Source organism: Hippichthys cyanospilos, chromosome 19, assembly GCF_059441005.1.
Source record: "Hippichthys cyanospilos isolate Australia breed blue-spotted pipefish chromosome 19, RoL_Hcya_1.0, whole genome shotgun sequence".
Lineage (NCBI taxonomy): Eukaryota > Metazoa > Chordata > Actinopteri > Syngnathiformes > Syngnathidae > Hippichthys > Hippichthys cyanospilos.
The window spans coordinates 16429604-16441991 of record NC_142387.1 but is presented as its reverse complement, the minus strand read 5'-3'; the positions used below and the strand labels follow the sequence as shown (position 1 = coordinate 16441991).

Genomic DNA, 12388 nt, shown 5'->3' with positions numbered 1-12388 from the left:
TATTGACGTGATCGGCTGAACTCACTCTTCGTAATTGAACGCACAGAGCTAAAACGATTGTTGCTTGTTTTCTTCGTAGCCGGGTGGGGGCGCTGTCCGAAAGCCGCGGCGGCGGCGGCGGCGGCGGCGGCGGCCGCATTTGCCGTATGGTCATGCAGGTAAGCGTCGCAAACGCTAACGAGTCGTCGAAAGGATTTAGCGCGAGTTTGCGGCGAGATTTGCAAAGCTTCCCCTTAAACGTGCGGGGACCAAAGCAAACAGGAAGCTCTCCTGTTTCCCCCTCGGCGTGCGTGGACTTTAAACACAAGTTGACAGTCGAATTCAATGTTATTTATTGGATCACAAGCATAGAAAGAAAACACCAAATCCCGCGCTAGATGAGCCGCGAATATTATGACGGGGGAAAAATGGACCATTGTTCATGCCATTGTTCATTTGTGGGAGGGGTTACGTTCCAAAAAAAAACAGGTGACTTTTTCGGCTCCGATTGGCCCAGGATGTTGCCGCTACAGTATTTTGGAGAAAGAAATGGAAGAAAGTTTTGCCCTTGTTCGTTTGCGAGACAAAGTGGTCGTGTGACACTTGCATAAATACACCCCCCCCCCCCCCCCCCCCCCCCCCCACCCCACTCAAAGCCCAAGCAAAATGAGCGCTTGGAACAAAATATTGGATTTGGCTTTTACACAGTTCCGATGGGGGGGTGGGGGGCATTTCGCGCTTTTCTTCAAGAGTGCCTGCGGCAGCAGGCGCTGTCGGCCGGGTCGGGCCGGAGGGGAGCCGGCGGGCCCAGGTATTGTTCGAACTCGCTGCGGTCCAGATCGTACAGCGTGTCCAGGTGGACCCGCTCCAGGTAGACGTCCGGGGAGAGGTACACGTCGGGCTCGAGGCGCGGGCGAGGCCGGTTCCGGGCGCCCGACGGCTGGCGATCCGGCCAGAAGGGCCCGCCGGGGAGGGGGGCTCGGGCGGGCGGCGGGGGGGCGGGGCCGGGGCAGGGGCCGTTCCCGGGGCCGGGGCCGGGGCCGGGGCCGGGGCCGGGGCCGGGGCCGGGGCCGGGGCCGGGGCCGGGGCCGGGGCCGGGGCGCCCGCTCTTCTTGGGCCGCTTCCTGCGGCGGGGCCGGTACTTGTAGTCGGGGTAGTCGACGGTGTGCTGCACCCGCAGGCGCTCCGCCTCCTGCATGTACGGACGCTTCTCCGACAGCGCCATGGACTTCCACGTCTTGCCTGCAACAAACACGCGTCGTGCGCGTTATGGCTTCGAACGCTGGCGTTTTTGCTATGTTCTTTTACGTTTTGCCGCGTGCCGAAAAGCATCCGAACGTTCAGGCCGCGTGCCAAGGTCGAAATTTGGGTTTTGTTCGTTTTTTTCTTTTGTTTTGTTTTTTATTTTACATTGCGAGGTCGGGCGCGGGTTCTGATGCGCGGATGAGCGGCTCCGGAAAAGCGACGGATTTCTCTCGCGGTTTTCGATAGGCCGAAATGTCAGCAGAGGGCAGCACTGCCGCATTCAACGCCGGCAACGAGTCATAAAGCGAGGAGCCGCGTCCGGCCGGCGAGGCGAGGCGAGGCGAGGCGAGGCGCGCGCCCGGCTCACCCAGAATCTTGCTGAGGTCGGTGTTCTCCAGGTCCGGGTTGAGCCGGGCCAGCCGCCGCCGCTCCTCCTTGGTCCAGATGATGAAGGCGTTCAGGGGCCTCCGCACGCGCTGGGGCCCCCCGGGGGCCTCGTCCGACTGCGACTGCTGCATACTGCGGCGCGCGCGGCCGGCCTGCCTGCCTGCCTGCCTGCCTGCCTGCCTGCCTGCGGGCCGGGACGGACGGGAGCCCCCGCATTTATTCGGGGGCCCCGCCGATGAGGGGAGGGGCGCGAGGTGCCAAGTCCAGGTGGAGCCGCCGCGTGGGCCCTGCAACGTTCCTCTTCGCTATTTGGCGTCTTATTTTTGACTGACAGTGGACCGTTTCGCCCTCGTTTTAGTTGCATTTTCCTTACCAATGTCGCATTTATAGTTCCATCGAAAAAGTATTTCCTCCAATTGATTAAAAGGGAAAAAATGATATTGCACCCACCCCCCCGACAAAAAAAAGAACTTTTCCCACGCAATTTCGTCCTCATTTTCGTTGCAATTTTGTCACATTTAGACTTCTATCGGAAATGTGGTTTCTCCGATTAATTTCAAGTGAAAATATGCGATTTTTTTCATTGGTAGCGCGGATAATACAAGCTTCTGCTTTGTTTTATACGTTTTATAAATATCAACGAAAGCAATCATTGTAAGTATTGTACAAGTCTTAGTTATTTGATATTTGCTCTTTTGTATTTGATTGATTATAAACGCAAATCTCATCAAATGAACCTAATCAGAAGTAAAAAATCGTTAGTTTAGTACAATTTCTGTTCAAAAGAAGTTCAAAACCCTCCCCTTCTCTACAAATACACAATATGATAACTGATTCGTTAAGGCATACCGTCACATATATGTTTGCTTTTCCGTATTAGATAAATGGATGAACTGAATTGAAACAAGATTCAAAATACATTTTAAGTGACTTTAGTGTAGTTACTCATATTATGCCTATTTGATTGTTTGATTAAATGCAAATCAATTCTACATTCCACATTTGCATAATGATGTGCAATACTATGTGACAAATATTTGTTCAAAATAATCCAAGAGATCCCTCTAGCTATAGGCTGTATAAAGGACTGATAATAAAGACATAAAGTTGAGCTTCGGGTACTAAAGTTAGTCATTACTTCAAGTAATGGATTACTAAATTAATTCAGTCACTGAGAAATAAAAGTGAGTCGTTTTAGCCAAAAGCCAGAAAAAAATGGGGGGGGGGGGACAAGTACCTGGGACTTGAAACGTCAAATTATGTCTTTGGGATTGAATGAGTTAAGTACTTTAGCACTTGAAGGCTTTCGCCGCCAAAGACGATCCGTTTTTAGGAGTTGATCGAACCTTTCGCGGTGGAGGTGTGCTGGAATCCGATCGATAGGCGTTGACAGTATGGATATCTGTACGTCAGAAAGGGGGAGGAGGGGGCGGGGCAAGTTACTAATTACATTGCGAGCTGATCAAACGGGCCCGCGCTTTATTGCGCCTCGCAAATATTTGAGCTGATAGACGCGCACAAACGGGGAGCGCTCGCAATGACGACGACGACCAAGGGCAAAGTCATTATCCGCGGGCGGGGGTGGGGTGGGGGGGGGCAAAATAGGCCAAGCGTGGCTTTGCGAAGTGTATTGCAGGCCGCAGACTGACAGAAACCGACCGGGCCAAATCACATCATTTTCATTCCTATTGGCAGTCAATGAACAGCATTATGGAAAGAATTTATGTTCATCGACGACTGCAATCAATAAATCCTTTGCCAAATGAGAATCCGTTTTCGCCGACGGTTCCCCAAGTCAAAGTGCTGTTCTTATTCGTCGGATGCAACTTTACAAGCTCGGGAAAAAGAACAAACGATGAACGCCCCCCCCCCCCCCCCCAACGAAAGCACCCGTGCGCCTCCGTAGCCGTTGCGTTCGCAAAGATGCCCGTTCGAAGTCGGTGCCCGACTGACGGCGCGTCTTGCGACAAAATTTGAAAACGGGTGCAAAGGTAGAACAAACTTTAGGATAATCAAATCAATAAATATGCTAGGGTATACGTTGAGTCTGTTGTTCGATTTTTTTCTGAACGTACTGTCCCTTGTGGTTGAAAAGCATGAAACGTGTTTTGTTTTTCTTGCATCGGATGTGCTATGTTGGCCAAAACGCCGACAGTTTTCGGCAAAGCCCAAGCGAACGTTGTGGCGTCGTTAGTGACGTCATCGAGCTAGCAAACTAAAGGAAGGCGTCGCCGCGTTCGGCTCGGCTCGGCTCGGACTTTGCCAGGGGAGCCTTGATGAGGCCCTGATGTGCTCAAGGCTCATCAAGCCCCCCCCCCCTCCCCAATCCACATCGGCGCTAATGGATTCAATCAATTAGGCACAGCCGGGAAAGCCCCGAGCGGTCGGGTTTCGCCTCGCTGCGCCCCCTGCTGGCCAGCGCACGCGTCGCTCCCCGATTTGCTCTTGGGTTTTCTTGTTCTGGAAGGGGTGTGTAGACTTCCCGTTTGCCAGCAGCTGCACAGTTTGGACTGAAGGCCCGCCCCCCCAGCCCCCCCCCAGGCCCCCCCGGGCCCCGGGGCGTCCGAACGAAGCACTGTATTCCATACGTGGCGCGATAGCTCATCCGGCTATTGTATGGGCACAGCAGGCCCGAAATCCATAGAAAGCTCAGACGAGCATTCTATGCGGCGGACCGTGACCCCCGCCGCCCCCGAGCGGGCCGCCCCCCTCCCGGCGTAAACAGAGCCCTGCCCGGCCTTACGGTCAGGCCAGCTGAGAGGATTACGAGCCCCCCGCCCCTTCATTAGAGCCCCCGCCGCGACGAGGCGTCGATAACGACGTGGGCTCAGCCAGACTTTAACCCCCCCCAACCCCCAACCCCCCCAGCAAATGTTACATGGAGCGCCCCTGTGTCAAACCACAGCTTTAATAAAAGGAAGCCAACGTGCTTCCTCCGCAGCTCCATCAACAGAATTCATCATATTCTATAATACATATTATGAATTTTATAGAGTTGAATTATGATGGTGATCATATTAATAGGAGTATCGATACATGATTATAATAATACATATTATTAATAATACAGTATTCTTGATACTATTATTGAGTTGTTAGAAGTAGTAGTATTGATACCATTTATAATAATATATATTATAATAAATGATGACTAGTATTAGTGAATTATGGTGATGGCCGTTAATAATAATGCATATTATCATATTAATTAATATAGTGTTGTAATATCATCAAGTAGAATAAAAATAATGATACAAATCAAAAATATCGAAATGAAAGACGCAGGCGTTCGTTTGACCAAAGAACCCTAATGGAATCGCGTGAGCAAATCGTAATCGTTGCGGAATAGAGGACGGGGTCGATATTTCATTTTTTGACCGGCAAAAATCAGGTACAGTAAATGCATTGAAACGTATCCGTTTTTGAAACTCGCCTGATGGAAAATCAAAGTGAAAAATGGAATTTCAAACGGGAATCATTTTGAAATAGAAGACAAGGTATGGAGCCATATGGAGGAAATATCCTTCGTGAAAAGAACAAAACAATTAGGGCAAATGTCGTATTTTGAAAGGAAACGCTATCTATTTTTTGAAGGTTCTTCAATAGCAATTTGGGAAACTTGGGCTTGCGCGACGCAAAATAAAAAGCGAAAAATGAAATCGCAATGACCGCGACCATCGAACGGAAGGGTTATTCCTTTCGTTCCGAAAATAAAATAGAAGCCGAAAGTCCTTTTTGTCACCAAACAGTATAGATTTTTGAAAGACCACAAATACTTTCATGGTCGCCATCGACTAAAAAATCAAATCGCCCGACGAACCGAAGACGAGTATTGCACAGAAAACAAGGCATTGAAAAAGGCCTGTAAATACGGGGCTCTTTCGCTCCAAAAAATTGCGCGGCGTCTTGAAATCAAATCTCGGAAAAGATTCCACCCACTTCACTTACTAGAAAGTGACCGACTAGAAAGTGAAAAAAACACGGCGTCGCTCGGTCGGGGTTCAAATCGACCGGCGGGAAAATCCGCCCGCGTGCCAAAGAGACAAACGAAGGGCGCCGGCGCTTTGGGACCCCAAGAGAAGGAAAGGCGACTTTGGCCGGCTTCGCTAACGAAGAGGCGGTTCGTTACTCGTCTGGACGCGGGCCTTCCGGGGCCCCAGACAAGATGGCCGCCGCCGCTAATTAGGTGAGCGCCGAGGGCTCAGACGCAGACATTGGATTAAGGTCCCCGAAGCCGCGCCGGCCGCCAAGAAAAAGGAGCGCTCGGAGAGTCCGCTTCCGAGACCGGATCCGTCCCGCCGTAGAGTCCATACGGCCGGAAAACAAACGGAAGGGCGCTTTTTGAACGCCGTCCAGAAGCGACGCGCTCAACCTCACTTTGAATCCAGGAACATGAGCTACATTTCAAGTTATTGAAACAAATCCCACCAATTCCCCTCGACACGACGTACTCAAGCGCTTAACCGATCGTCAATTTGCACTTTGGGCGCGAAGGCGATCGACGGCCGACACTACGGCGACTTCGGTGCTTTGGCGGCCGACCTCTAGCACGAGATCCGGATTTCGGGACGTCCCGTTCCGAACGGCGGTCGAACAATAGTCATCCGAGGTCGGAAAGCGACCTTTCCCAGGGGTTCGGGGGGGGTGAATTGGATTTGCTTGCGTCGCGCCGGAGGGAGCCCGCCTGTCTTTTGCAAAGGAGATGGCAAGTCATACCCAGTCCCGATCGCGGGACGTTTTATGCTCACGCCGAACGGCGGTAAAATAACGCGATACGAGGAGGAGACGTTTTATGCTCATTCCGGATTTTGGGACGTTTTATGCTCATTCCGAACGGCGGTAAAACAAGGTGATACGAGGTCAGAAAGTAACGTTCGGGAACGCGCGATTCATCGCGTACCGCCGGAGAGAGCCGCAAACACACTTCGGTTGTAGCGCCTTTGCTTTATTGGCGTCGGAGAAAGAAAGAAAGAGAGAGCGAGCGAACTTCAAGACAGGAGCCGACTGCAAAACGTCCGCTAGGAGGCGTAGTAGCGGAGAAGCTTCTCGTCCAGGGGCTTGAGGATCTTCTTCTCGGCCGTGTTGACGATCCAGCCCGGCGCCAGGCCAAAGAAGATCTGCCGCGCGTCCTTGCGGGCCGCCAGCGCGCCGCCGGGCGGGTCCGGCGGCTCGTAGCCGTACTTGAGCGCCAGGGCCAGGCGGGCCCGCCGGACGTCGTCGGGGCTCGCCAGGTAGCCGCGGTTGTCGGGGTCGGCGTAATAGGGCAGCAGCTCCTGGCCGGGCAGCATGCGTCTGGGGATGGGCCGCCCGCGCCGGAAGAAGGCCGCGGGTCCGATGAGCGCGGCCAGGCTGAGCGGGTCGTAGAAGGCGCAGGTCACCGCGCCGCCGTTCCTCTCCACGGCGGCGATGGCTTTCTCCGACGCGCGCTGGACCTCGATGTTCACCTTGGCCGAGAACAGCTCGGCGCCCTGCCGAGAGCCGCGCGGGTGGGCGGGCGGGCGGGTCGCTCGGGGTCGCCGGCGCCCACGTACCTCGTCCACCAGCTGCACGCCAAAGTCCCTCTTGAGCGGCTGCACCGTCACGCCGCGCGCGTTCACCAGCTGCGTCAGGTCCACGGGCCGGCCGGGGTCCACGCGCCCCAAGTCGATCAGGTACTGCAGGCGCAGCAGGGACAGCGGCTGGTACTGGGGACGCCGGCTGAGGCGGACAGAGCGCGCGCCGGACGGTCGGCCGAGGGTTAGTTTCCCTCAGAACCCTCTGGCCGTATTTAGAGCCTCTTTCAGGCAAACATACATTCGATTATGGAAAGCGGAGTGTAGAAAACTTCTGATTGCAATCGGAACGGCCGTGATACGTTTCGCTTTCGTTTCCATTTAAACGTTACACCAATCGGCGAGAAGCACGCTCGCCTTGAAAAACGCCTGCTCCTTCTGCAGTCGAGTGGCCAATTTGGTTGGGGCGGACGCGACGCGACGCGACGCGACGCGAAGCGAACCTGTGCCCTTCATTGTAGCCGTATTTGGGGATGAGCAGGTAGAAGGGCGTCTGTCCGCCTTCGAAGCCGAGCCGCGGCCGGTTGCCTCGCTGCCGCTCTCCTTTGTGTCCTCGCCCGCTGCGGTTGCCGCCGTGCTGCCCTCTGCCCCGCCGCTTCTCCTAAAAGAAGAAGAAAGCAAAGAGAAGGCGCCGTTCAGACGAGCCGAGCGCTTGGCGTTAGCCTCGCGAGCTAACGACGTTGCTAGCTAGCGCTAGCATTAGCCGTGCTAACTTGTCGGAAAGCGCGCTTAGCATTAGCGACGCTAGCCGCTCAGACGGGAATTGCGGCGTGTAGAAAACCTTACGAGCTTCGTCGCTCCGGGCTCGGGTCTGAGGTTGCCCAGGGACACGCGCGGCAAGTTCCGCAAGGCTTCGAGCGCCTTGCCGCCGGCTTTGCGGGGGAAAGACATGATCGTTGCGACGGTGCGCTTCACATGTCGACTTGGCCGGAAGCCGAGGGCGACCCGACCCGCGTCACGTGACGGGGGTGGCCGAGTCCTCGGAAGTGATCCTCGCCGGTATAGATAAATCCGTGTTGAAAAGGGAAATCCTCCCCCCGAAAGAAAAACCCGTACCCACTTCTTTTCAAAATGATATTTAACCCTTACGGTGGTCAGCAAAGCGCGATTCGATCAAACCGGCCGCCGCTTTGATATTCGCTCCGGAAAGCCGACGATAAACGGGAGACGTTTCCTTTGAAGTGAGTCGCATTCAATATTTTTCTGTCCCGCACAAAAACGACGCGCTGCCAGAGAATATGAACTCAAAGCTCAACTAATACATTTTAATGACGTTTACTTCAAAGTAGTTCTCAAAATACCTGCGTCGTATGACGTTGCCGTGACGTACCAATGGCGTTTCGACCAATCAATTCGGCGCCTTCCATTATTTTTCTCTTCCGCGGAGCCAATCGCAAAGCAGAAAGGGCGGACCTTGGCGCATACTGGAGTAGTGTGTCTCGTGTGATCACCTCGCACCTCACGTCTCGCACCTCACACCTCGCACCTCACACCTCGCACCTCACGCCTCGCGTGTGTTTTCCTCCCCGAAAGAAATCGTCGCAGCTCGCGGCGATAACATGTCGGCGCCTCTACCTGCCATCGTGCCCGCCGCCCGCAAAGCCACCGCGGCGGTGAGTCCCGTCCTCCTTCCTCCTTCCTCCTTTTTCGGGCCCACCGGACGCCAACTGATTGCAAACTTTTGCAGGTGATCTTTCTGCATGGCCTGGGTGACACCGGGTAGGTCGCCCCGTTTTCGTCCTCCCTGCAAAACGTACGACCGACGAGCCAACGTTTGGGACCAACGGACGTTCGAACGCACGATTGTGTACAACGTCGGCTAAGTGCTAAAAACACGCCCCCCCTTCCCCCTCCCCCTCCCAATAATATAATATGATAGAACGCAAAAACAAAGAAACACTGAGCCTGGGGAATACGATCAATCGGAATCAGTGCGACATAATATTAACCGAATATTTGAAAACGAGTGCATAAATCGCAGGTTTTAACGGCCTTTAGATGATTAGAAAATGTACGGATTGACTTCATCGATGAAGCCGGGGGAGTTCCGTTTTCGATTGCCGCAGCTGTTTTTGTGGAAATAATAGTTTAATGACATTTATGACGTTCAATTGTTTATTGTTTGTGGTTGAGTCTTGAACGAAGCCAAACAATACATGTTCAAAGCAAAGGTTAAAGTCTGGGTTGCCGTTGCGCGTCCAGTACGTATTTGTTAGCGTTTTTGATGCCTTTTGATCATCTCCTAAGATGCATTCCAGGGTTTCGGAGCATTTTGGGGGGCTTGGATCCGATTTGACGAAGCGGCTCTACTTCCAAAAAAAAAAAAATCACATTACGCAATGACTTTTGGAACAAATGAATATCAGAAATACCTCTTTTTCTTTTCCTTTGGGGACAGTCATGGCTGGGCAGAAGCTTTCGGTGGCATCAGGACACCGCACGTCAAGTACATTTGTCCACACGCGTACGTATTTGCTTCTTCCGAAAGTCATTTTTTCTTTGTATTTTTCTTCCTGCATTTGCCATCATGCTACTTGATCTTTTTTTATTTTTATTTTAACTGCAGCCCGACCATGCCTGTCACCTTGAACATGCGAACGGCCATGCCTTCCTGGTAAGTGGGCGTACGTGAATGCACCTATGATCTTGGACCTGAAATCAGAGGGAAGTTAAAAAAAAAATCATAACGTTCTCCCGTCTATTTGTACGCGTCTTCAGGTTTGACATTTACGGCTTGAGCCCGGAAGCGGAAGAAGATGAGGCGGGCATCAGGAAAGCCTCGGAAAACGGTGCGTGGGTGCGCGCCGCCGGCGTAGCGCCGCCGTTGCGCGGGCAATGATGCGCTTTTCCCGGCTCCTCAGTGAAAGCTCTGATCGAGCAGGAAGTCGAGAACGGCATCCCCTCGCGCAGGATCGTCCTGGGCGGATTCTCTCAGGTTGGTCAGGCCCAACGCCGGCCCCTTTTCCCATCGCGATAACGAGATGGTGACAAACGGCGCCGTAAAGACTAAAATTGTAGCGCCGGCGTTATGTGAGTTTTCCTTGGACAGTCGTCACTGAAGTCAGGGGTGGACTTAGAATGGCATTTTTGGGAGATTCGGAGGGGGGGGGTATGAGAAATCCGGTAAATAAGCAAGTGGGGGTTTGACGCGGTCTGACGTTCTCCCCCAGGGCGGCGCCTTGTCACTGTATACCGCTCTGACCGGCCGGCGGGAGCTGGCGGGCGTGCTGGCCCTCAGCTGCTGGCTCCCTCTGCGCGACGCCTTCCCGCAGGTGGGGCCCCCGTCTCGGGTCTTCCGGTCCCCTCGCCGCTAACGGGCCGGCGTCCCGCAGGCGGCCGAGCGCGCCGGCAAGGACGTGACGGTGATGCAGTGCCACGGCGACGCCGACCCGCTGGTGCCCCTGTCCTTCGGCGCCCGCGCCGCCGAGGAGCTGAGGAGGCTCCTGGGTCCCGACAGGGTCATCTTCAAGGCCTATCCCGGCTTGGGGCACGGCGCCCGTCCCGACGTCGGTACCGCCGCCCTCGCGCTGCCGGGACGCAACGCGGGCCCCGCGCCGCCGGCCGCTCAAACGAGGGAGGGCCCTGTGCGCGCAGGAAATGGCGGACGTCAAGCGATTCATCGAGAAGCGGCTGCCCGCCGTCGGCCAGGAGTGAGCGCCCGCCCCCCGCCGAGTCCGGAGGACGCTCGGGCGGGAGCCGCCGGCCGCTTGGGAGGTGCGCGGAGGAGGCCGGTCCCGCCGCGCTGGAGCCGCGTCGCTCGCTCGCTCGGAATGCTCAATAAGCGTTTCCTCTACCGAGGTACGGAAGAGCTCTGAACGCGCAATAAATGACCCGCTCTTTTTTTTTTTTTCAATAACATTTCTCAATGCCAATGATGTAACGCTTTCGTTTTTGCAAAGAACGACCAAGCTCGGTCAGGCCTTTTTTTCCCCCCAAAACAACCACGTATACAACGAGTTTTTATCGTCAATAACCTTCGGCGAAGCGGAAGGCGACTGAACCCGAGGCATCTCGGCGCGCTCCTCGGGCTCCGCGCCGGGGCTCTTTTTTCGCTTTTTTTTGCAAAAATATGACTATAGTTAGGCTTTTTTTAAATGAAGAAACGGCAGTTTTTCACCCTTTTTTAAGCTTTTTTCGCGATTAAACGACAACTGAACAAATGACATATGTAACGCCTACATACATCTGGCACTTTTTGACCTTTATCAGCCCGGCGACCAGCAGCACCCTGTCAGCTTGGGTCCGACGCCATGAAGAGCGATTCCCTTCCTTCGCTTTTCCTCTAAACGAGCCACCTGGAGCAACCGAAACGGCATGTTCCAGGCGTGGCTGGACGGCCGACACTCCGGCAAGAAATCGCCGTGTATAGTAACTACCATGTATAGTTTGTTCTTACAAAAAAAAAAACACCACTTATAGTAAAACGTATAAATAATGACTATAAGGCTGCATTTGAGATCAGGGCTGTCCAACCCACGTCTATCATGGGCCCCATTGTACCTGTAGTCATTTGAACTTTCGGCACCGTGGGCGAGAATTCTCGTCTTCGACAATAGTAATAACGATGATCGATCATAAAATTCTGGTCAAATAGTTTTTTTTTTCTGGAGGGCGGCTGTCACTCTTGACTAATGCTTACCTAATATATGCCAATTGAGCACTGTAGTGATAACTGTGACCATTGGATGGCAATGTCTACAATATTCTGTTGGCCTTGAAAGATGAGTGAAAATGCTCTGAAACCGATGCATGGGCCGGATGTGGCCTTGAGTTTGACACCTGTGTTCTAGAATCTAGATAACAAAGGCTAAAAGCAAAAAAGGGAAAACTCGTTCAATAAATAACTTAAAAATTAACAAAAATAATAGCGACTTGTGGCAGTGTTCTATGTTGGGGCAAAAGTACCAAAACGAATGAAATAAAGCATTTTATCACTTAAGGGTGGCTTAATGAATTTAATACATGTGTTATTGATAAAATACATTTGCCATTAATTAAAGACAAATTCATTATTTTTTTCTGTTAATCTATTCATTTAATGGGTACGTTTATTTATTGAATGTTGGCACTTCCGGTCGCCCGTGTGTTCAAAACACCATAATATAATAGCTACATACTTGTGGCTTAGAATCATCAATATCTGTAAGGAACGCCGCCTTTCCTGCGTTTTTGATTCACGGAGGACACGTTTGCGCCTTTTTTTTGGTGTGTTTTTTTGATGGGAC

At 53.0% G+C, this 12388-nt stretch overlaps 3 protein-coding genes across 7 annotated transcripts; 1 reads left to right on the top strand and 2 right to left on the bottom strand.

Moving 5' to 3' along the window:
- Window positions 1–724: 724 nt before the first annotated feature.
- Window positions 725–1742, bottom strand: sox32 (SRY-box transcription factor 32). The gene is made up of 2 exons (XM_088402475.1): window positions 1592–1742; window positions 725–1221 (listed from the first exon to the last, which is right to left on the bottom strand). Exons 1-2 carry the CDS (start codon window positions 1740–1742, stop codon window positions 725–727), a joined length of 648 nt encoding a protein of 215 aa, XP_088258601.1.
- Window positions 1743–6540: 4798 nt separating this feature from the next.
- On the bottom strand, window positions 6541–8416 carry mrpl15 (mitochondrial ribosomal protein L15). The gene is made up of 4 exons (XM_088401890.1): window positions 7950–8416; window positions 7607–7764; window positions 7143–7308; window positions 6541–7079 (listed from the first exon to the last, which is right to left on the bottom strand). Exons 1-4 carry the CDS (start codon window positions 8052–8054, stop codon window positions 6630–6632), a joined length of 879 nt encoding a protein of 292 aa, XP_088258016.1. The 5' UTR covers window positions 8055–8416; the 3' UTR covers window positions 6541–6629.
- lypla1 (lysophospholipase 1) lies at window positions 7599–12102 on the top strand. Of its 5 annotated transcripts, none has more exons than XM_088401885.1 (10): window positions 7599–8344; window positions 8697–8776; window positions 8851–8970; window positions 9562–9627; window positions 9730–9777; window positions 9882–9952; window positions 10025–10098; window positions 10334–10435; window positions 10496–10961; window positions 11373–12102. In XM_088401885.1, exons 3-10 carry the CDS (start codon window positions 8864–8866, stop codon window positions 11447–11449), a joined length of 1011 nt encoding a protein of 336 aa, XP_088258011.1. In that variant the 5' UTR covers window positions 7599–8344; window positions 8697–8776; window positions 8851–8863; the 3' UTR covers window positions 11450–12102. The 5 variants fall into 5 exon arrangements, with proteins under 5 accessions (XP_088258011.1, XP_088258010.1, XP_088258013.1 ...); XM_088401887.1 differs by having other exon boundaries at window positions 7601–8344; window positions 8851–8882; XM_088401884.1 differs by having other exon boundaries at window positions 7600–8776.
- Window positions 12103–12388: the final 286 nt, after the last annotated feature.

Excerpts from the sequence above, each read along its gene's own strand:
- lypla1 (XM_088401885.1), top strand. The coding sequence starts at position 8,864 with ATGGCCTGGGTGACACCGGGTAGGTCGCCCCGTTTTCGTCCTCCCTGC. Across the intron at positions 9,953-10,024 it reads CAGGAAAGCCTCGGAAAACG|TGAAAGCTCTGATCGAGCAG; the intron begins GTGCGTGGGTGC and ends CCGGCTCCTCAG. Across the intron at positions 10,099-10,333 it reads TCCTGGGCGGATTCTCTCAG|GGCGGCGCCTTGTCACTGTA; the intron begins GTTGGTCAGGCC and ends GTTCTCCCCCAG.
- sox32 (XM_088402475.1), bottom strand. The coding sequence starts at position 1,742 with ATGCAGCAGTCGCAGTCGGACGAGGCCCCCGGGGGGCCCCAGCGCGTG. Across the intron at positions 1,222-1,591 it reads CGACCTCAGCAAGATTCTGG|GCAAGACGTGGAAGTCCATG; the intron begins GTGAGCCGGGCG and ends TGTTTGTTGCAG.
- mrpl15 (XM_088401890.1), bottom strand. The coding sequence starts at position 8,054 with ATGTCTTTCCCCCGCAAAGCCGGCGGCAAGGCGCTCGAAGCCTTGCGG. Across the intron at positions 7,309-7,606 it reads GGCTACAATGAAGGGCACAG|CCGGCGTCCCCAGTACCAGC; the intron begins GTTCGCTTCGCG and ends TGTCCGCCTCAG. Across the intron at positions 7,080-7,142 it reads GCGTGCAGCTGGTGGACGAG|GGCGCCGAGCTGTTCTCGGC; the intron begins GTACGTGGGCGC and ends GGCTCTCGGCAG.